A 22,977-nucleotide genomic window follows, 5' to 3' on the forward strand; every position below is an offset into this window, starting at 1 on the left:
TCCAATCAGATTTAAACCAGAGACGTTGTGGTTGCACAGCTCAGACATTAAGGTCATTATAATGTCCAGGTACAGATTCGATAATCATTTTGGAATATAAAGCTACAATTGGAAGTATTATTAATATTAACATGAATCTGTTTGTGTCCCCTCAGCTTTGCTCTGGAGGCAATGCTAATAAACAGCTTCTTGTTGCGGTGAGCTGCCTGGTGGGACAGTAAGAGGCGTCATGGCGGAGCTGCCTATCGCCCCGGGCCAGATCTACATCGAGGTGGAGTACGACTATGAGTACAAGTCCAAGGACCGCATCATCACCATCCACCAGGGGGAATGTTACATGCTGGTCAAGAAGACCAACGAGGACTGGTGGCAGGTGAGGAAGGACGAGGAGAGTAAAGCTTTTTATGTACCCGCACAGTATGTCAGAGAGGTCCGCAAAGCCCTTATGCCTCCTCCGAAACCTCTACCGCATCCTCCCGTTGCCTCTGGAAACCCACCCACGCAAAGTGGCGGAGTACTCTGGATAAAACCAACCAACCTAGATCTGGGACCTTCAGCTGAAAACCTCCACAGACACGACTCCAGCTATCAGCGTTCACCCACCGCCTCTTATGGACATTCAAGTCCTCCGATTTATCGCAGGGACAGCAAAAACCACCACCCGCCTCCTATCACACCCGCCGATCCCGAGAGAGCTCTGGCCGAGATCCTCGTCCAAGGCCCCCACCCTCCCCACCGAGGCGGGTCGAGCACTCTGCCGCGCACCCGAGCCCGATCCCCAGACATGGTCAGAGCCCCGCTGGATGTGGACAGCACCCATCACTGTGACTCTGCGGGCGAAGAGAGGCGCACCAACGACTCGGAGTCGGGAGACGAGCTGAGCAGCAGTTCGACTGAACATCTCCAGGTAAAGTCAGAGGAAGTTGGAGTTGTTAAAGAGTTGTTTCGTGCTGTGAAATGGTTTGAAACATGTGAAGCTTGGTTCTAATTTTAGCTCTGAGACCCAGTTTTTCACCATCAGGCCCAGAACTGGAGCCGTCTGCAGCCACTTGTTGAATTTCATTGCTGATCTTTGTAGACAGTAGAACTGGGCGATATGGGCAGAATCAAATATCACAATATTTTTGACCAAATACCTCGATATCGATATATTGACAACATCGTAGGGTTGACTATCTGTGATTTCACAAAGTTATTACACAGTGAGATTTTTGATAAATAATCATCAGTAATGTGGATAAAGGCAGATAATAGAACAGTCTGTTAAGCTCAGAAAATGACATTTTTACTGTAATGCAGCTTTTAACCCTCCTGCTGTCCTCGAGTCAAGGAGGGAAGGGAGGAGGGGAGGGGAGGAAGGAAGGGAGGAAGGAAAGGAGGGAGGGAGGAAGGAAAAGAAGGAGGAAGGAAGGAGAAAGAAGGAAGGAAAGGGGGAAGGAAGGAAAGGAGGGAGGGAGGGAGGAAGGAAGGAGGGAAGGAAGGGAGGAGGAAAGGAAGGAAGGATGGAAAGGAGGAAAGGAAGGAATAAGAAAGGAAATGAGGAAGGAAGGATGGAGGAAGGAAGAGAGGAAAGGAAAGGAAAGAAGGGAGGAAGGGTAGGAAGGAGGGAGGGAGAAATGAAAAGAGGAAGGAAGGAAAGAAGGACAGAGGAGAGAAGGAAGGGAGGAAGGAAGGAGGAAGGGAGGAAAGAAGGAACAGTCAAAACAGACGGGGTCAATTTGACCCGGGAGGACGACACAAAGGTTAAAGACACTTATGCCATATCACGATAATGATACACTCTTCAAAATCTAAGACGATATCTATAAAATATCACGATATCGATATAATATTGATTTATTGTCCATCCTTACTTGGTATTTGTTTTTCTTCTGTCAGACTCTAATGTCTGTTGTTGAGTTTTGACCAATAAACTACAACTGCAAGATTTCCCCTCATAAAAATATTAAATAGAGGCTTTGAAGCATCTCATCTCATAATTACATCAGTTATTAGATGTCGACCTAGACAGTAGACACACTCTGTTCATCCTTCCTATATAATATTGATCTATTGCCCAGCCCTGGTAGACAACGATGATTTTACCCCCCCTCTGCCTCTTCCTATTATACTGTTATTTAATAGTTCATTAGCTAATTAAAATCAAATACCAACTTTCTTCTTCTTCTTCTTCTTCTCATCTTACATGTTTATGAGATCTGACCTTTTGACACACTGGAGAGCTTTTTGTCGTCACTCAGATCCTAAAGCCCCTAAACGCAGCTTCCAACAACAAGCTTCTAGTGGGATGAAGCTGCTGATTACAAGCGAGCTCGGTCAGGAGGGGGGTGGGGGGGCAGCAGTGTTTGTTCCTGAGATCATTAACTCGGTCTGCTGCTGAACAAAAGCCTGTGAGAAAATAGAAACCGGGTCTGCGTCGTGCTGCCTCTGGGTGTACTGTACACCTCTCTACCTCTCTATGTGAAGGAGTGGATTACAGTTGAAGTTGCGTTCAAGTTACACATGCTTTTTATTGTTTTTTCACAGTTTTGAAGGAATTGGCGACCTAAATACCATCACTAATATGTGATGAATATCAATTCTGCCGCGGCAAACAAGAATAGTCCTCCAACATCGCTGCTGCTTTGAAAAGTTATTTGCGTTCGAGCACATGACTTTGACAGATTTATAGATTTAATGTCATTTAGGGTTGTTTTTTTTTTGGGTGTGTGCATGTCCACTTTCAAAGAGCCAGAGAGCAGTTCTTTCTATTCTTATCCTTCCTGTTTTAATTGTTTTATTTGTAATATAACTACTCTCGAGAGATGACATTATTCATTTATTTATTCTTCTTTTCAACTTAAGGACGACAGACGCCAGCAGTGGGCATTTCTGTAACCGTGCCATTGTTACCCAGCTGACAGATTTCCTTTGGCAACACGTTTGAAACAAGTGACAGGTTATAAAAAAAAATGTAAGAGGCTGAAATGACAAAAACAACAAAATCAGCTGACACAGGACAGAGCAGAGCAACAAGAAGAAGAGATTTCAAAACAAGAGCTCACCAAGAACAGTAGAAAATACATATTATCACACAGCTTTGGCATAAAATGTAATAAATAGCTCACTTTTTAAGACACCTACATATTCTCAGATGAGCTCAAAGACAACACATTTGATTAAAGTGTTTATGTTATAAAAATATAGTATTAATAGATTTATTTGTAAAGCACCTTTCATGTAATAAATGCAGCTCCAAGTGCTTTACAACAATATAAATTACAGTCCTTCACAATAAAAGAGCATTAAAAAAAGGATAATAAAACATGAATGTAATATAAGATGGAAAATAAATGTACTTACTTAGTTTATTTATTTAAGAAGGGACAGTGTTCATTCATAAACATTTCAAAATAAAACGTAAATGCAGCTGAGTTAGCTAAGATAGCTAGTTTTCATCTGTTGTCCCTTGGCAGGTCAGGACAAAGAGAAAGAAAGAGTAATTAATAAAAAAATAAAAAATAAATAAAATAAAATAAAAAAATAAAATAAAATAAAATAATAAAAAAAATAAATAAATAAAAAAAAATAAATTAAATTAAATTAAATTAAATTAAAAAAAAAAAAAAAAAAAAATTAAATTAAATTAAATTAAAAAACAAAACAAACAAACAAAAGAAAAAAGAAAAGAAAAGAAAAGATAATAACACACAGTAAAAGTAGCTCAACCATAGAATAAACAGAATATAAGAAATTGAGTTAAAGGCTAAAAAGTGAAGAGGTAAATATTGTCTTCAGTGTTGCTTTGTGCTACGAAGGTAATGTCAAAATGTAGCTTAACACTGTAGACATGAATCCACCCAAATATATTTTAAATAAGCTTTATTGTCTAGGTGACATTTTTTCAGTTCGCCCCCCAAAAGCCGACTCAGCAGGAACAACACACCCAATCTAACAGATCTACCCAAACCTCCGTTTTATTCCAGAGTGACGCATTCACACGCTGACGTAACCCTCACACCGGTTTGTTTGTTAAAGGTTATCTAAAAATGAACATATACAATTTCAAAAAAGCCCGTATATTCAAGTGAAAGCCTTTCAGCCCCGCTCCACAATGGGAGTCCCTTCCTTCCTCCGCCACCAGTCATTGTGAGACGTAAATGGCAGGAGGAAAGGTCAAAGTAGTAACGCTTGTTTTTAGTTTTGTAAGAGAAGCAGGTCAGCTGTGATTTATCTGTGGTTTATATGAGTCATTTAAACAAGTGTAAATATCACATTGAATACTAAATCACGTGTTAATGGAGTTCAAAGTGCTTCATAGTTGACTGATGAGGTGATAATAAGAAAGAACAAGTTTAGACCAAAGAGAAGGAATAAAGAACAAAATACAAAGACAAAACTGAGACCAATGCACATAATGTACTACTCTAAATTAAATAAAGTAACATAAATAAGAGAGAAAAAAGAGTATTAGAGAAAAATGTAATTAAATGTTAGGGTTAGGGTTAGAAACTAAGTTAAAATATATCAAAAAGACATAACAATAGTATAATGAAATAGAGGACAAAGTTTAACAATAATGCCCTAATGCTAAGCTAAAAATTAAGTTAAAAATCAAGATTAAATGAAAATTATAGAATGGTAAAAATGTAAAAAAAAAAAAAAAAAAAAAAAAGAGAAAATAAAACAAATAAGAGAAAGTTAGAGTAAAAACTAGTTTAAAAGACAAAACATAAGTAAAATTAAAGCTAGACTAAAACTAGGTTGAAGAAGAGATTAAATAGATAAAAGAAACAGACGAATAAAATTTAAAACAAGATAAAAATGTATAGAATAACAAGAATAATATAATAAAGTAGAATAAAATGTTATTTCATGGCAACAGAAAGTATTTATTTGTTATTAGCTGTTTAAAATTAGACATCAGGACAAATATAGCTTTGGTTATCAGTTTAGTTTTAGGAAAAGGAGAACCAATACTGTAAAACACTTAAAGGTACAATCCGTAGTTTGTAAGTTTGTAACCTGCTTTCACTTTAAATACACAGTTGAGAAGTCGAAAGTGATTTTTAGTAAAGTTTTTAAGGTGAAAATGCTGATGGTTTGTTTTTTGAGTGATGAATTGTTATCGCTGTGTTATTTCCTCAGTGACTGATTGTTTTTGGGTCAGGTGGGTCGTGCAGAGCTCAGGTGGGTCGTGCAGAGCTCAGGTGGGTCGTGCAGAGCTCAGGTGGGTCCTGCAGGGCTCAGGTGGGGCAGATAGCGGGTGTTTCCATGCACAGGTCTGCTTGTGTGTGTTTCGTTCTGTCTTGACGGCAGAACTGATACAAGTGACAACAGCTCAGGAGTGAGTCAGGACTTACGCAGGGAACGCCTCGCCTTTTCTTACTCCTCTCATGTCTTATCTTATCCTCTCTTTATATTTACCTTTTTAGCGTAATTTTTAAAAAGGGAAGAAGGGGAGTGACTGTCAAAGCAGGAGAAGGATGACCGACCATAAACCCAAAGCAACAATATATAGAATGATTTGTGGTTACACCATTTGACATTTTCAGGAGCATTCAGTCTTACTTTTGGTTAAACAAACCTGATGAAGATATTTTTGGACTGTCAAAGCAGGAGAAGTATGTCTGTCAAAGCAGGAGAGGGATGACTGACCATAAAACCAAAGCAGCGTTATATAGAATGATTTGTGGTTACACCATTTGACATTTTTGGCATTCGGTCTTACTTTTGGTTAAACAAACCTGATGAAGATATTTTTGGATTGCTCATCTCAGCCAACCCTTATTTGTCACTGACCCATATATATATAGAAAGTAGAGCTGTGTGTTTCTGTTTCCAGCTCCTCCGATAAGCTCCGAGCTCGCTCAGACTTAAGATGAATGCGTCTGCAGAGCTGCACCACTCCTCGTCAGCCTCTTATCTGCTACACTGGACCCGACACTCAGACCTACTTTGTCACTACTTTCACGGCTACTCCACTTTCTCCGGGTCGACGCTGTTGCATCATCGGCCCGGGCTTCGTTCCCTGGCAACCGTTACTAGAAAGGAGAGCAGGGTTGTGATTACATCATTTATTCTGCAGTATCGCAAACAGCTGAGCGGCTTTTTAAGAAAGTTTAGGAGTTTTGTATGTAGTGATAAGTCCTGAAACCAAGTTCTGAGTTGAGATCGGCTCTAAAATGTTAAGTTTGGTTCTTTTATCTGTACTTTTATATGTTTTAGAGTAACTTATGGTCATGCTTTAGCCTCTCCTTAGAGTTTGTAGCATATCATCAAAAATAGCAGGAATTTATTATTAGGTAACTTAATTATGTTGTTTCCTAGTTGGAAACTTTCCATGGGAATTATGGGAATTCATGGAAATTTGGGGTGATTTATATGAAGTGTATCAATACAAATACAAATACAAATTTTGATTGATTTATTTACATTTGAGGTTGCTAGCACCATGATAAGCCTCTTAAATGGGCAATGAAATGATGTTTAGCATATACCAGCTAGCTAGTTACTGTACAAACACATCTTTAATAACATAGATCAAAAATATTTACCCCACTGATATCATCAGAACCTACTTGGCTTTATGTAGTCCTTCCTTGGGTTCAAAAGTGTGTCTTCAATAGTCCAGGGTTGTATAAATCATATGTGCATGTGATGGAGGAATGCACAGTGCATGTAGGAGTTGAGGCCCTGCAGTAGGTAATGAGCTATGTGCATGTGATTGAGGAATAAGGGAGATATTCAACTGTATTTACATTAAATCTGATTGTTTTAACCAAAATTATTCCCATATATTCCAGTTAATTCCCATGGAAACTTTGAAATTTCCCATACACATATAAAGTAAATGGTTTAGACCTGTTTGAAAACCAGCACAGAGCTCTCGAAACATGACTATTGAGTTTCTTATAAGCCCATTAGCCATTGATCCTTAGTTGAAAGATGTTGAAGTTACCACCTGAGACATCACTTGCTACTTCCTTACACACAGCGCCTCGTAAAGCCACGCTGGATTGATCATTGTATCCACTCAAGCAGATGTTTCCCTCCAGCCACTGAATATAATGGCCGTCAAGGTCTCACTGTATTTTAATTTGCTGCTTCACTGCACCGCCTTGTCCATTCTGCTTTTCATCATCATCATCCCTCCTCTCTTCCTTCAGGATCATAATAATCCTGCAGCACATGTGAGAAACACTGAGTGTGCTATACATATGCTTTAAATTGATCAACTTTGCATAATTACTGTGGGAAATTATTTCTCAGTTTCAGCTCTAATAAAACCCAGCAGAGTCACGCTGTAACATCCTGGCTACTGTACAGTACGCTGAGTTTTTCCTCTTGTCGTGTGATGTCTGGACTTGGAGCTGTCACAGCCGATCAGGAGAAGTTTCCAGTTGAAGCATAAAAATATCTGGACCTCTAAAAACCTGCAGAAATAATATTGAAAAAAGGTGTTTAAGAGGTTGGCTCTTCAGATGGGGAAATAACAAATTAAATTCAAGAGCAGAACTTAAGGTTTTGCTTATATGGCTTACAAGCTGGACCACCTTGTTAAAAAGTTGAGTTGTCTAATAACAGGGGCCCTAACAACATTAGGGCTGGGTATCATTTAAAAAGATTATGATACCAGTAACAAGCCAAGTACCCTTAAAGCAGAGGTGTCAAACTCATTTTCATTCAAGGGCCAATTTGATCTCATGTGGGCTGGATCATTAAAGAGATGGGAGGAAGGGAGGGAGGAAGGGAGGGAGGAAGGAAAGAAGGAAGGAAGGAAGGAAGGAAGGAAAGACAGGCAAAAGGAAGGAGGGAAGAAAGGTAGGAAGGAAGGAAGGAAGGAAGGAAGGAAGGAAGGAAGGGAGGGAGGAAGGGAGGGAGGAAGGGAGGGAGTAAGGAGGAACGGAGGAAAAAAGGAAGGAAGGAAGAAAGGAAAGGAGTAAGGAGGGAGGAAGGAAAGGAGGGAGGAAGGAAATGAGTAAGGAGGGAGGGAGGAAAGGAGTAAGGAGGGAGGGAGGGAGGGAGAAAGGAAAGGAGGAAGATGGTTAACTTTTCCTATTTCAACTTTTTAGAAACATTTGTGTGCAGCTGATGCACATTTTTGTTGAGTGTTCACTTCATATTTATTCAAAAATTCAAAAAAGTACCATTCAAAAGTACAATTTATTCACATCTAATATAATTCACTGAAGTAATGAAGTAGTACAGTGGGATTGTGAATGCTTTTTCTTTTTTTTTCATCAATAAAAAGCATAAAAAAACTGCAGCATAAACTCTCTCTGCTCTCTGAAAGCATCATTATGAAATACTCAACTCAATTTATTATTGATTGATCAGATATTCTTGAATGATTAAAGGGTTAAGCTTTAAATCATGAAAACATATTCCAGTAAAGCCCCAGAATACAAATATAGACCTGAAATGTGCACGATATGTCCTCTTTAACCAGAGCTCTTTCTCTTTAAAAGCTCTTTTCTGAGTATCTTGGTAAAGTCTCGAGGAAGCTTTTTATAAACCTTTGATTCCAAAACATTACATTACATTACATTAAAAGCTTAAGAAGTCTGTAATTTATCCCCAAAAACAAGAAAACAGATCAACATTTAGTCTGTAAATGAGATGCTCTTGTTGCTTGGCAGTAGGAAATATATTAAATATGAGATGCCAAATTAAATAGAAAAACAAAGTAGAAGAATTGGAGCTTCCAGCCAGTGTTTCACTTATGGAAATAACAGGCACTTAAAAGTATTTAAGGGTTAGATTTACATTAATAAGACCTGGAGCCAGCCCCTCTCTCTAACCCCCCCCCCCCCCTCCCCCCTCCTCTCTCTCTTTCTGATTGTCACAGTCAATAACACCCACTCAACCCTGCAGACTGGCATCGTTCCTTATGACAGCTGTAATCAACTAAAAACCTCTAATGACTCTCTGTAGGATGATTGATCGGAGGAAGCACTTCCTCATTTGTTTGATTGCCTGGAGCGGCAGGAAGTTGAGTTGGCAAAGTGTGTGTGTGTGTGTGTGTGTGTGTGTGTGTGTGTGTGTGTGTCTTTACACTGTCACACCTTGTTTTACGTCGAGCTGTTGTTGAGTCGTTGAAACACGCCCTCGCGCATATGTCCGTATGGCACATAAAGTTGGTCATTTATTAAACCAGTCAGTCATTCATTCACTGTCTTGTTCTTTCTCAATCACACACACACACACACACACACACACACACACACACACACACACACACACACACACACACACACACACACACACACACACACACACACACACATAAAAACGTGTCTTTCTAGGATTCATTTATGTTCAGTTAGGCAGACACACACACACACATACACACACACACACACACAGAGACACACACACACACACACAGACACACACACAAACACACACATACACAGACACAGACACACACACACACACACACAGAAACATAAAAACGTGTCTTTCTAGGATTCATTTATGTTCAGTTAGGCAAAGACATAAACACACACACACACACACACACACACACACACATAAACACACACACACACACACACACACACACAGTGAGAGGTATCTGTTATGGGAGCCAAGCCATCTGCACTACTGTTAATTCTCATTCTGTGCCTTATTAAAAAGGCTTATTATATCACAAGTTGGCAGGGGGACGGGGCTGAACTCACTGCAGGGTAACATGGATGCTAAATCATCTTCTTTCAGGGGGTCCCAAATGTTCCTACAACCCCCCCATCCCCCCCTCCCCCCACCCAGATGGAAACATAATAAACCATCAGCTCCAATTAGTTAAAAAAAAAAGTAGTACAGCATGAATTTATCATCTTTGTTTGCATTGATACAGATTAAACACTGCTGTCAGATACTCAAAGTTATTAAATGCGTTGCTCAAGGGCACAACGACGCTAACTGTTGACAGAAAGGGAGTGTAAGTATCATCGAAATTGAAATAAATAAGCTATCTGCTGACTTTCTCCAGACTCGATGTTCTTACTGTCCTCCCCGACATTATGCTGAAGTTTGTCGAGTTACGTCATTTTTTATCTGCGGGGTTTATTTTTCCTTCCCTCGTTCGTCTGTCGGGTTTCCTGCCAGATTGTTTTTCAGGATTACAACTGGTGATTTTTCCTGTCACAAACCCATTTTCTCTATCATCTGGGCCATCGTTCAGCTAAACCAGATGACCGTGTTTATTTGGGACTGCAGTGAACAGTTATTTTCCTTATCAATTAATCAAATGCAGTTCTTTTGAGGTATTTGGTTCATAAAATGTAAGAAAACAATGAAGTTAAACTAACAAATTGGTGGTTTTTGGGCTGAAAACCAATCCATAACCCAAAGAAAGTCTATTTACTTACATTTTTCTAAAACTGTACTTTGTTAAAATGCATCAGTATCAGTTAAAGGAGCAGTGCGGAGGATTAAAGTGCAACTAACTGATAACATTTACACCCACTCTCCTCTTTCAAGCATGTAGGAGAACCAACGATGGTTACGAAACATGAAGGCCCTTTTTCTTGAGCAAGTTTGTCCCTTATCCACTACTGTAGAAACATGGTGAGCTCATCCGAAGAGGACCCCACTCCCTACTTAGATTTAAAAGGGGTCATTATAAGATAACAGAAACATGATTCTTAGTTTCAGGTGATTATACGCTAATGAAAACATACTAGAGCCCCCTAAATCCTACACAGTAGTCCTTTAATGAATGTGTCTTGAGTCACATACATCTGTTAGTACACTGTGTACACTATATACTTATATAGTGTGTAAGTTTCAACAGGTTAGTTTTGTCTCAAATCAAACATGGCTGTTGCACACTTACCTGAAATGATAATTAGCATTTAGCATGTTAGCATTTGTGATACCAAATCATTACAGACTGCTACATTAACCCAATAAACCTACTGATGGCTTATATGTGACAACAGTATAGTGGTGCTACTGCTTAGTGTAATAAACACATGGATAATTTACATTTGTATAATGTGGCAATGTTCACCATAGTTACGACGTCCTCGGATACCATTTCCTGTTTGTAAAGTAGTCCCTCATTGTCTGCTATGTAGAAAAGACTGTGACCATCATCCATAGTTACACACTCAACTTTTTGACCGTTTTGAGCCATACTTAAATATCAAAATATGAACTGCAAGTAGTGTGTAACATGTGATTGGAGACACAGGATATATCTTTGGTGTTTCTGTCGTGGATTGAAGCGTATTTTGGGATTTGAGCCTCAAAAAATGACTTTCAGGAAAAAATCACCATCAGCAAACATCAGTTCATTTGGGAGGAAGAAAAAAGGGAAGTCTCAGTGGTGTACTGAAGTGTGTGTGTGTGTGTGTGTGTGTGTGTGTGTGTGTGTGTGTGTGTGTGTGTGTGTGTGTGTGTGTGTGTGTGTGTGTGTGTGTGTGTGTGTGTGTGTGTTTCTGTGTGCTGTCAGTATTGTGAAGCGGCCCTGAGGGGTTTATAGTACCGTTCTGCTCTGTGCTCACCTGGGACACAAACACACCGAGCTGCAGGCGGTCTGGCAGCTGACCCACCGCTTTGCAACGTGTTTGGTTCTCGTGTAAAAGGAGAGCAGGAGTCTGTTTTCTTTTCTATTCTATTTAAAATTCACCCGCACCTCTTCCCACTCTCGTCTAGCTGTCCAACTGTAGCTCTTTATGATGCAGCAGAAAAATAAGCTAACATGCAGTAATGACTTCTAGGAAATAGATGAGCTCCTGTAGCACAAATACTGCAAAGTTGTGCATATTTTGTGCAAGCAGTGGATCATATGAATGAAAATGATCAATCTATATACTGTAATTCATGGTTTATTTATACTAAAATAAAGCATTCAAGCTTATTTAAAATATGGCTTAAAATGGCCTGAAGTAAAAAAAGCTTATATGTAGAGAATTACTATATACACAAGATTTACTTAAAAGTTTATAGGATTAGTCTTTTATTAACAAGATACTTTCAGGAATTTCAATCGATAAGCTACCAACTGTTGAATTAATTGACTACTTTGATAATCAGTTGCTTGTTTTGAGTATTTTTTTAATGAAAAAACATCAAAATCTGATTCCAGCTTCTCAAATGTTCTTATTTTCTGGTTTCTTAAGTTTCTCTATGACAGTAAACTGAATATTTTTGGGTTTTCTGGTCTGTTGTGGACAAACAAGACTTTTGAGGAAATCATTTTGTGCTCTGGGAAACAGTGATTGACATTATTTAGTTGTCTGACAGTTTTGTTGACCAAACCATTTATTGATTAATCGAGAAAATAATTGATAAATGAATCAATAATGAAAATAATCATTAGTTGCAGCAGCAGTTTTTCACAAAACTACTTTTTTCACTTTAATTAAACAAAGGAAGTCAACGTTCTTTAGAGTTAAATGATTTATATTCAGCTTATGATTAACCCTTACATGCTGTTCAGAGTCAAATCTGACCTATTATTACATTTGAGAGCAGTAAAAGCATACACATTTCTTTAAGTTGGACTTGACCTAACGTGACAAAAAAGCTTAATATTTTGTGCAGCTGATGCACATTTTTGTAAATACAAATGTCCAAATTAGACCTGTGTTTATTTAAAAAATTAAAAAATCACCTTGTCAAACTTGTTTCATTCATCATATTCTATAAAATGTTCACCTTGTCCATAAGTCTTTTTTCCATAGATAAATACTCAGTTTGCTCTCTCACAGCTTCATGAAGGATCAGTCAAACATTTATTAATGACCGATGGAGGAGTTTATGAATGTACAGACACATTATGAGTCAGAATAGAAACAGTATGCGAGGGTTAAATGAAACCATAAAGATTTTGAATCCTTTGAAGTTGAACACCGAGCCCTAATTCAGTATGGTGAGAATCACTCTCCTGATAAGCAAGAAGATAACTAACACACACACAACTGTTGAATGGTGCTATAGATGCTCTGGATGGTGATTATGGGAGATGATCCAGTATAAACCTTCACTTTGCCCTCCGTGACTTCTACGATTAGACACAAAGAAGTGAAGTGTTGTGTGTGTGTGTGTGTGTGTGTGTATATATGTGTGTGTGTGTGTGTGTGTGTGTGTGTGTGTGTGTGTGTGTGTGTGTGTGAGTATGTGTGTGTATAGGGGGCAGGGGGGCACACAGTTCCTCACTTTATGGAGCTTTTCTTAATCCCTTTGTGAGCCTCAATTGGATATTTGTGTGTGTGTGTGTGTGTGTGTGTGTGTGTGTGTGTGTGTGTGTGGTTCAGCACGGCATTATGACATTATGGAGCGGGCAGGTCAAGCAGTATGTGTGTGTGTGTGTGTGTGTGTGTGTGTGTTGTTGTGGCAGCTCGGGGAGAGCGAGTATCACTGAGCCCTGTGTGCTCTCTCTCTCTCTCTCTCCCCCCCTCTCTTTATCTCTCTCTCTCTGTTTATATAAGAACGTGTGAATGAATAACAGTGAGCATGTATGTGTGTAATTCTGAGTGTGTATTTTCCCAGAGTGTGATTATCTGCTTTTGCCACAGTGACATGTCAGTCAGGGAGAGAGTTTACAAATAGGCAGAGAGAGGCTGCTGCTTTGTGTGTGTGGTGTGTGTGTGTGTGCGAATGTGTGTGTATTTCTCTCTCTCTCTCTCTCTCTCTGCATCATCATCATCCTCATCATCAGTGTCCGTGTCAGCACCGCCGGCTACGAGACTTATTTCCTCTGCAGCGGCAACTCTGCTACAGGACAGTATGTACCCAGATGAGAACGAGACGGTAAGACAGCTTCTTTATTTACGGACGTGTGCCGGACCCCCGAAAGGAAATCAACTTCATTTTATGCTAAGTCATAGTTTTGTATCAGAAAAATGCAGTGGATAGTGCACAACTCATTTTCTTTTGGAGGAGGAGGGGGGGTGGGGGGGGTTGTTGCAGGAAACACTTGAGCACACAGATGCACACAGCTGGATCTATAGGCATTTTGCTCTGTTTGTTGCATTATCTTTTTAAATGAAGTCCTGCCTACATAGTGTTGATATTTTGAGCCCAGTCATGCAAGAGCAGCCGAGCTTTAAAGTTATCCTCAGAGCTTACGTGACTACTGTTTCTTCAGCTCTGTCTTTGTGTGTGTGTGTGTGTGTGTGTGTGTGTGAGAGAGAGAGTGAGAGAGAGAGAGAGAGAGAGACACATATATATATACACACACACAATCACAATCAAAGCTGCTGATCTTGCAGCTTCTCTTCTCACAAGCTCTGGGGCAGACTTTGTGTTTTATTATCCATTCGTTCACCAAGAGTGCTCACAGTGATCCATAAAATCGATCCTTGGAAATCCAAGCTTTTTTCTTTTTTTTTTCCCTACTGAGTCCATTTAAAAAAAAAAACAACCCAGCAGCCAGCCAGGAAAGAGGGGGGGAAAGAGACATGATGTTCAGTCGTATCCAGAGACGTTCAGACTGATGATGGCATGCGACAGGAGAGCCGAGAGGATGCGCTAAGCACTTGCCATGCTTCATTACATAAGCGCCGGCTACGTAACATTTGTTTGGACAGCTGGCTGGTGAGACGAGCTGAGAGCAGCAGCAGCGATGATAGGAGAGAGGACGAGGACGAGGAGGAGGAGGCGGGCTGGCACGCAGGACACAGTATTCTTGAGTTTTTATTAATACACACAAAGCATGATTTTAGTTAGTGAGTGAATATATTTTACAGGACAGAGCTGTCTTAAGAGCAGAATCAGTCTTAAAACATGAATGTGCTGGCAGTCATTCCCAAAACTGTTCACTTCAGATCACTTCAAGTCTTTTTTAACCTTCATGTCGTCCTCCCGGGTCAAATTGACCCTGTTTGTTTTGACTGTTCCTTCCTTCCTTCTTTCTTTCCTTCCTTCCTTCCTTCCTTCCTCCCTCCCTCCTTCTCTTTCTTTCCTCCCCCTACCTTCCTCCCTTCCTTCTTTCCTCTGTCCTTCTTTCCTACCTTCCTCCCTCCTTCCTTCTTTCCTTTCCTCCCACCCTTCCTTCCTCCCTCCTTTCCTTCCTTCTTTCCTCTGTCCTTCTTTCCTCCCTTCCTTCTTTCCTCTGTCCTTCTTTCCTACCTTCCTCCCTCCTTCCTTCTTTCCTTTCCTCCCGCCCTTCCTTCCTCCCTCCTTTCCTTCCTTCTTTCCTCTGTCCTTCTTTCCTCCCTTCCTTCTTTCCTCTGTCCTTCTTTCCTACCTTCCTCCCTCCTTCCTTCTTTCCTTTCCTCCCGCCCTTCCTTCCTCCCTCCTTTCCTTCCTTCTTTCCTCTGTCCTTCTTTCCTCCCTTCCTTCTTTCCTCTGTCCTTCTTTCCTACCTTCCTCCCTCTTTCCTTCTTTCCTTTCCTCCCACCCTTCCTTCCTCCCTCCTTTCCTTCCTTCCCTTCCTCCCTTCCTTCTTTCCTTTCCTTTCCTTTCCTCCCTTCCTTCTTCCCTCCCTTCCTTCTTTCCTTTCCTCCTTCCCTTCCTCCCTCCTTTGCTCCCTTCCTTCCTCCCTTCCACCCTTCCTTCCTTCCTTCCTCCCTTCCATCCTTCCTTCCTTCCTCCCTCCTTTCCTCCCTCCCTCCCGTTCTTCCTTGACTTGAGGACAACAGGAGGGTTAAACAGCTTTTTTATTATTGATACTAATTCCCAGCATCTTTAGAAACCTTTCCAGCTCTTATAAAATATGCTGTTACAATTACATTTGTTGTTTTGATATTACTCACTTCCTAGTCCAGTTTTTAGTAATCAGATCAATCTCTTCAAATCTTTGTGTTTATTTGAGTGTCAGTATAAATGACAGAGAGCTGTTCCCAACATATAATCTCCTGTTCCAACATAAATAAAGGTTTCCTCGTGGCCCTGCCCATGTGTACTCACGCTTGTCTGGCTGTTGACAGCGTGCACTGTAATTTCTCAATTTATAGAAGAAAGGACCGTCTCTGTGTGCACTTTGCCCCCCCTTTGCCACCTCTAGTGTAGTTCACAGTCAGAGATGATTAACTTGGCAACAGGTTGAAGTTTTATATTGAGCCTTTTGATTGATGACTGTTTTTCTTCTTAAGACTGAAGCTTGTAATAATTAATATTTTAACACAAAATCATGGAATTAATTGAGAATAAACACAAAGGAAGTATATTTAAATTCAAATACTATTTTTCTAATAGCATTTTTAACCATCAACACCATTAAAATTAGACATTAGATATCAGTTTAGAAGGCAAACATTTATCTATCTATCTAGCTATCTATCGATCTATCCATCTATCTATCTATCCATCTATCTATCTATCTATTATATATATTTATATCTTCATAAACTGAATATCTTAATTTTTTCACTGTTTGGACAAAACAAGCAATTTGAAGATCTCAACTTGAACTTTTACAATTCTTAATTAATAAAGAAAATAAATCGCAGGTTAACTGATCATTTAATCAATCATTAATTGGCATAAATCGGCATATAATCGGCATATTCAGCTTAACTCGAGCAGTTTACCGAAGAATCATCTGTAGTTTATTCGTAACTCTATCCTTCCTTTCTCTCCTCTCAACCCCAACCGGTCGAGGCAGATGTTCTCCCACTCTGAGTCTGGTTCTGAGGTTTCTTCCTGTTAAAAGGGAGTTTTTTCTCGCCACTGTTGCTCATGTGGGAATGTTGGGTCTCTTTAAAGTTAAAACCTGAAGAGTTTGGTTTAGAACCTGCTCTATGTGTAAAGTGCCTTGAGATAACTTTGTTGCTATACAAATAAAGATTGATTGATTGATTGATGGTAACCTGTCATCGTCGTTATGTCATATCATTGCTAAACATGAGGATAACAATTACCTTAACTTTCGAGGTGTGGATCATGTATGGTATGTGTGTGTGTGTGTGTGTGTAGGAGTCATTCATATGTCGTGTGTGTTCCTTCAGTTAAATCATAGGTGAGGACTTTGCGTGTTAGTCTGGTTTAACCTCCAGTTACTATGACCTACTTTCCTCACAGGGCTTACACTACCTTTCTTATACACTAGATGCTACAAGTTGGAGGTTTGATGTCAGTAGGTCAGTGCATCTTCAGCAAATGAGGTTTTTTTTTTTTAAAGCTCTCCTTGTAGCTTTACTATATAATCCATCCTGCTTTACTGTGTTGTTATAATCACAGAGGGCAAAGGTCACAGGATGAAGAAACCAGTGTTTAAATGGAAGGACTATGATCTGGTTGGGGATCAATGACAGCAGTGATCCCAGCTTAAGCTTTGTTCTACTGCTATTCGTGGCGAATAGGCCGATAAAGACCTGTTTTTCTGCTACTCATTTTGTCATAATTTAGAAGCTGAAGCTCGTGGTTACATGTAAACCCGTGATTATGTAAAACTCATAATACCAAACCTCATGTCTCCTTGTGTTGTGGGTGCAGCAAGACACTGACATTATCGGGGTTAGTGAAATGAAATATTAGACATGATAAAAACTACCTAGGGATATTTGGCAGGGGCACTCTGCCATGTCAGTCATTCCCAATTCAGTCTTTATTATTCTTCATGTAAAGACCATGTAGAATAAAAGACCAATGTTCTCAATAGTTTATTGCCAACACATGGTCATTTTGGTCTAATTTTCAGGTCCAGAAGAAGATCTATTTGTTGGAATATTGTTAAAAAAGAAATTTTTGTGTCCTAAAATTGGGAATGAGATGGCAGTTTGCAGTTAAGAAACATTAATCCAGTTCCTCGTCATCTCTCTTCAACTCATGGATGTTTTATAGATAGATAGATTCCTTTATTGTCATTGTATAAAATACAACGAAATTCAAAACCCAAGGCAGAGAACGGAGCTCGATTAAAAAGTAATAAATAATAAAATAATAGGGCGAGATAAAACCATACACATATATACTCAGTCATACAAAAGTGCCAACATATTTCATATTCACAGTAATATTGCACAAATTGATTTATTGCACTTTGGTGTTTGTGAGGTATATGTGTTGCTAGGTATGAGTTCGGGTTTGTAAGTTTGTGTTCAATGTGGTGATGGCTTTGGAATAAAAGCTGTTTAACAGTCGGGTGGTTCGGGTTTTAACTGCCCGGTAACGTCTGCCTGAGGCCAGGAGTTCAAACAGATGATGGGCTGGGTGGGATGGGTCCACTTGGCCTTTGCTACCAATTTCCCCCCAATGATCACTCATAGTATTCTCATAGTGGCCCCCAAACAAGCACAACAAAACTGTTGATAGGACACTTTAAACTGCAAACAAGGTCAATTATGATGGTTTAATCTGTGAAGGTTTTATATCTGTAAACTTTCCCAGAGCCAAGACAAACAATCTTAACCCTTACGTACTGTTCAGGGTCACATTTGACCCATTTGTACAGTTGAGAGCTGTAAAAAACACCATTTCTTTTAGCTGGATTTTCCTAATGTGACCTGATGTGCATTAAAACATGTTACAAAATGTTCTCCTGGACCAAGATGACTCACACAGAAGGATTAATCAAACAGTTATTAATGACTGATGAGGGGATTTTTATGAATGTGAATTGATGAAGAGACTAATTATGAGTCAGTATATGAACAGTATGTGAGGGTTAAAGTTGGTGACGTCTTGCAGGAGAAACACTATAATCACTGGATCACGCTACGTGGAAGTTTAAAAAGCTTTATGGCTCATTTACCAGGCAAACAGTTTTAACTTGTGTGTGAATAGGCGCCATTTTTGAGCCTTGTGTCCACTTCCTATAATACAAACATGGTTCAACTGAGTTCGTGTTAGTGTTTGACGGAGGTGAATGTTGGCCAACGTCTACTTGACCTTCTCTCCATTCAAATTGATTAGTCAGACAGAAAAAAGAGAACAGGAGTCACAAGAGAAAAGATGTCAAGACAGATTTAAGTCTACAAAGCTGTATAGATTGGATCCTTTAAAGATGCATCTACAGCTAAATATGACACAACCAGCTCATCATCAGAGCCTCATATTACTGGTGGGAACATTAGAATAAACTGAAGTGACGCCTTCTTTACCCTTTCTAGCCTCTGAAGCTCTTGAGCAGTGAGTACTTTGTGTTTCTTCATGGCTCAAGGCCTCCTTATTTGGAGTTGAATCATAAATTAGCCGGGGCATGTTTACGCATGTATTAGAAGTATTTGCTGAAACGTCTCTCTCTCTCTCTCTCTCTCTCTCTCTCTCAGTGTATCTCTCTCTCTCTCTCTCTCTCTCTCTCTCTCTCTCTCTCTCTCTCTCTCTCTCTCTCTCCTCTCTTCAGCACCGCGATAGCTTGTGGCGTAATAGTCGAACCGTTTCGACTTTTAACTGCAAGGCTGCAAGTTCAAACCTAGCTCTGCAAGGACTCGCGTGTATATGTGTGTGTGTGTGTGGGAATCTCTTAATTTGTCATCAAGCAGCTGTGTGGCCTTGAACGTCTCCTTGCTCCCTCCCCTCCTCCCCCTCCACGCCCCCGTCTGAATCCTTGAGCAATTTGCACATTTCCGAGTGATTTGCAGAGAAATCAGCTCCCAACGTGCACGGTCTGGAACACCGTGATTGTGTATTGCTTCGATAAAACAAAGATTAAGGCCTTTTGAGTAGACGGACCTTGCAGTGTCATGCTGGGTGAATTGGCTCCACACTGTCAGCTCCTCTAGGTTTTAATGTCAGCTCCTCTTCCTGCAAGGATAAAAGCTCCTTAACTTCTTGTTTTGGGGGATAATGCCATTTTAGATTAGATTAGTAGATTATTCTCTACAAGACTTGCTTGCCTGGTTCCTCTTCCCCCTCCTCCTCCTTTTCCTTTTCCTTTTCCTCCTACCACTATGCCCACTGATGATTCATGATAAGTATTAAACTGTTATCAAATATCATTCCAGGTTATCTGCAACAGTAAAATGTGCTTAAAGCCTGCAGAGAAAACACCAGCCAACCCCTCCCGTTTTGTCTGGCTAAACTGGTTTGACATGAGCAAATTTTTAGCGTCTTGTTCAGGTTTGCTGAAGATGTGGTGCACGTTTGCTTTCAAAACCAGAAATACAGGTTTAGGACTAATTAATGACTGGTATTTTGAAAGGGAACCACAGTTGCCCCCCCCCCCCCCCCCCCAAGGACAGTTGGATATTTTTGCATACTTGAGTGAAGTCAAATCAACTAATACATGTTATCTGTCAGTTTCATTAAACCTTTTCTTTGTGTTGGCCCCCCTATGTGATTTATAATTATCAAAAGTATGAGCTGGATCTGATCCTCCTCACCGCTCTGCTTCACACAGTAATAGAGTAAATGTGCCTGTATAAGGTGTCAAGATTGGCTTCATCTGTGTTTTATCAGCGTGTTTTGAGATCGGGTCACGATGAACAAGGTTCATCGTGACCCAGAACCTGTGAGATGTCAGCATTTTATTTATTTAAATTTTTTTTTCAGGGTAAAATGATAAATTGAGACGAAAAAGTGTTGAAACCACTTGGATCTAAAAGGGGTCAGATGAAAAGGTTACAGAGTTTACCCTGTAATTGTATATAGGTCAAAAACACCAAAGGTAACGCCCAAATATCCATTAATTCAGAAATCAATCACATTTGGGAACCTTTGTGCAGCACTGGTACGAAATGAGAGTCACAATCTGTGTCATTGCCAGGAAAACTCTTGGTCGTGTATCACTTTGAAGTAGTTGGGCCGTGCATAGTAAGTGTGTTGTTGAGTCACAGTTAACAGCAGAAAAGTGAGCGGACAGACAAAAAGGTTTGCAGGAAATTGTCAATTTGGCAGAAAATGAACAGTTTAGGGTACAGAGTGCCAGCTAATAAATGCTGCAGCTTCTCAAGACAATGCAAAGTCTCATCTGTTGCCCTAACTACTAGAAAAGTGAATGCACAGTTTATTATAAGTTGGGTTTCATTTGCGTAGTTTTGGACTGGTCGAATTACGTTAAATGGTGAGATCTGAGAAAAAAAGATTTTAAACAGACTTCTAGGTTAGCTTTACTTATTTGAAAGCCCATCTTTGAATCTTTGTTTTAAGGCCCATTTATGCTCAACGTTAAATACGGATACAGACGGAGCCTTCTGTCCGTGCTCTGCGTTCATTTCGTCCGTATTTCTGCATGTTTCCATAAAGCTTACGGATACGGACCAAACGGAGCAGTACCACCAGAAACCATGGGGGGGCAGTGTTGCTGTCACTACTCGATACGTAGCTCTAGTGAGACACGAAGAAGAAATAACAATGGAGGAACTTTTTGAGGAAAGGTTTTGCGAGTTGGTTAGAAACTTTAAACATATCGTTTTTGTCTTTTATGCAAGAGGAACATTATCAATATCTCCTCCACAGTCGCCATGTTTGTTTTTGAGTTTGTTGTTGTCATAAACTTTTGCCTCTGTGCTGCCCCCTGGTGGATGTATTGGTTAACATCCATGCCAACGTAAAGGAAGCATGGAAGTATGTGAGCAGTGACGGTAACATTGTTTGAAAAGGACAGATACATTTTCGTACGTATGTTGAGCATAAATGGGCCTTTAAGCATCCAGCGGTTTACAGAACAGTTGTTTACACAGTTTTCCTGCAAAATGAGAACTTATTATGGATTTTTCAGGTTTGCTCACTTGTGGTTTTGCCTCCCAGTGGGAAATTTGACCAGTTTGTCTGTTTCTCGTCTCCATTAATTTGGTTTGGACGATGCAGAAATGTACAACAATAATACCAATACAAAAATAAATGTGAAATTTTAATAAACCAGTATTATCCTTTATAAATCCTGCTACTCAAGCAAATCCCAAAATTCAACAAGTGCACATTGTGATTTTACCACCTAGCTGGAGTTTGAAGAATTTTAATCAGACTTAGTATTGAAAAATAAAGATCCTGCTTTGTTTGATGCCCTCTAGACCTCACATCGGGGGGAAAAAACAAACACTTTAAAATCTGTCGAAGCAGGGAACACGATATCTGGAAAAAAACAAGTCTCATATTGTGATGTTAAAGGTTGAACTTCTCATGCTTACCCTCGGTCGGAGGAAGTGACACCGAAAAAATGATGAATAGTGGGCAGTGTGGCGGAGACCCTGTTATGTAAGAACAGTGCTGCAACACCGGTGGATTGTTTGAAGGATTTGTGGTCGTTTTTTGGGTTTATTTAACTAAGTAGTTTCATCACTGCAGCCACTTACTTTACGCCCCAGTGATCCTGGATGCTTTGTGGGCAGAGTCTCACTTTGCGGTTCAGGTTCAGGTTTGAGCATGTTTTTTTAGGGGAAACAGCAAATTCCTACCATCTTTTTTTCCCTCAAACCTCCCTGTCGAATTGTTCTCACTGCTGCACAACTGTAGCATTAGAGTTATTCATTTCTACCTCTCTGCCTCCCTGTGCGCGCCTATCACAACGACCTTGCAGGATTTGCATGGTCATTGAAGTAATCACAGCCAGCACTTCCTATCTCGAGCTCCCCTCTCTCTCTCTGACTCTCTCTCTGTCTCTCTCTCTCTCTCTCTCTCTCTGTCTCTGTGTCTGTCTCTCTGTCTCTCTGTCTCTCTCTCTCTCTCTCTCTCTCTCTCTGTCTCTGTGTCTGTCTCTCTGTCTCTCTCTGTCTGTGTTTGTCTCTCTCTCTCTCTCTCTCTGTCTCTCTGCATCTCTCTCTGTCTCTCTCTGTCTCTGTGTGTGTGTGTGTCTCTCTCTCTCTTCTCTCTCTCTCTGTCTGTCTCTCTCTCTGTCTCTCTCTCTGTCTCTCTCTCTCTCTCTCTCTCTCTCCCTCCCCCCCCCCCCTCTCTCTCTCTCTCTCTCTCTCTCTCTCTCTCTCTCTCTCTCTCTCTCTCTCTCTGTCTCTGTCTCTCTCTCTCTGTCTGTCTCTCCCTCTTTCTCTTTGCCCGGCAGTGGAGGCACAGTGATGAAAACATTGCCAGGAATCATTTTAAGAGACGAGCTACAGCAGCTGACAGCAGCTGTGTGATGCAGTTTCTTTCACTCTTGTTTTTCTTTCATTCACTTCCCCCACATTTCTTTTTTATTTAGGATGTATTCAGGATAGGCTGTCTTTG

The 22,977-nt window shown here is 40.2% G+C and overlaps 1 protein-coding gene across 1 annotated transcript in view; it reads left to right on the plus strand.

The window, feature by feature from the left end:
- The first annotated feature begins 229 nt into the window (after positions 1-229).
- Positions 230-22,977, plus strand: part of LOC128369410 (rho GTPase-activating protein 12-like) — a 74,973-nt gene continuing 52,225 nt past the window's right edge. Inside the window, exon 1 of the mRNA XM_053330448.1 lies at positions 230-907. Within this exon, the coding sequence (XP_053186423.1) occupies positions 230-907 (678 nt within the window). The remainder of the gene's footprint in view (positions 908-22,977) is intronic.

Source organism: Scomber japonicus, chromosome 12, assembly GCF_027409825.1.
Source record: "Scomber japonicus isolate fScoJap1 chromosome 12, fScoJap1.pri, whole genome shotgun sequence".
Classification (NCBI taxonomy): Eukaryota; Metazoa; Chordata; class Actinopteri; order Scombriformes; family Scombridae; genus Scomber; species Scomber japonicus.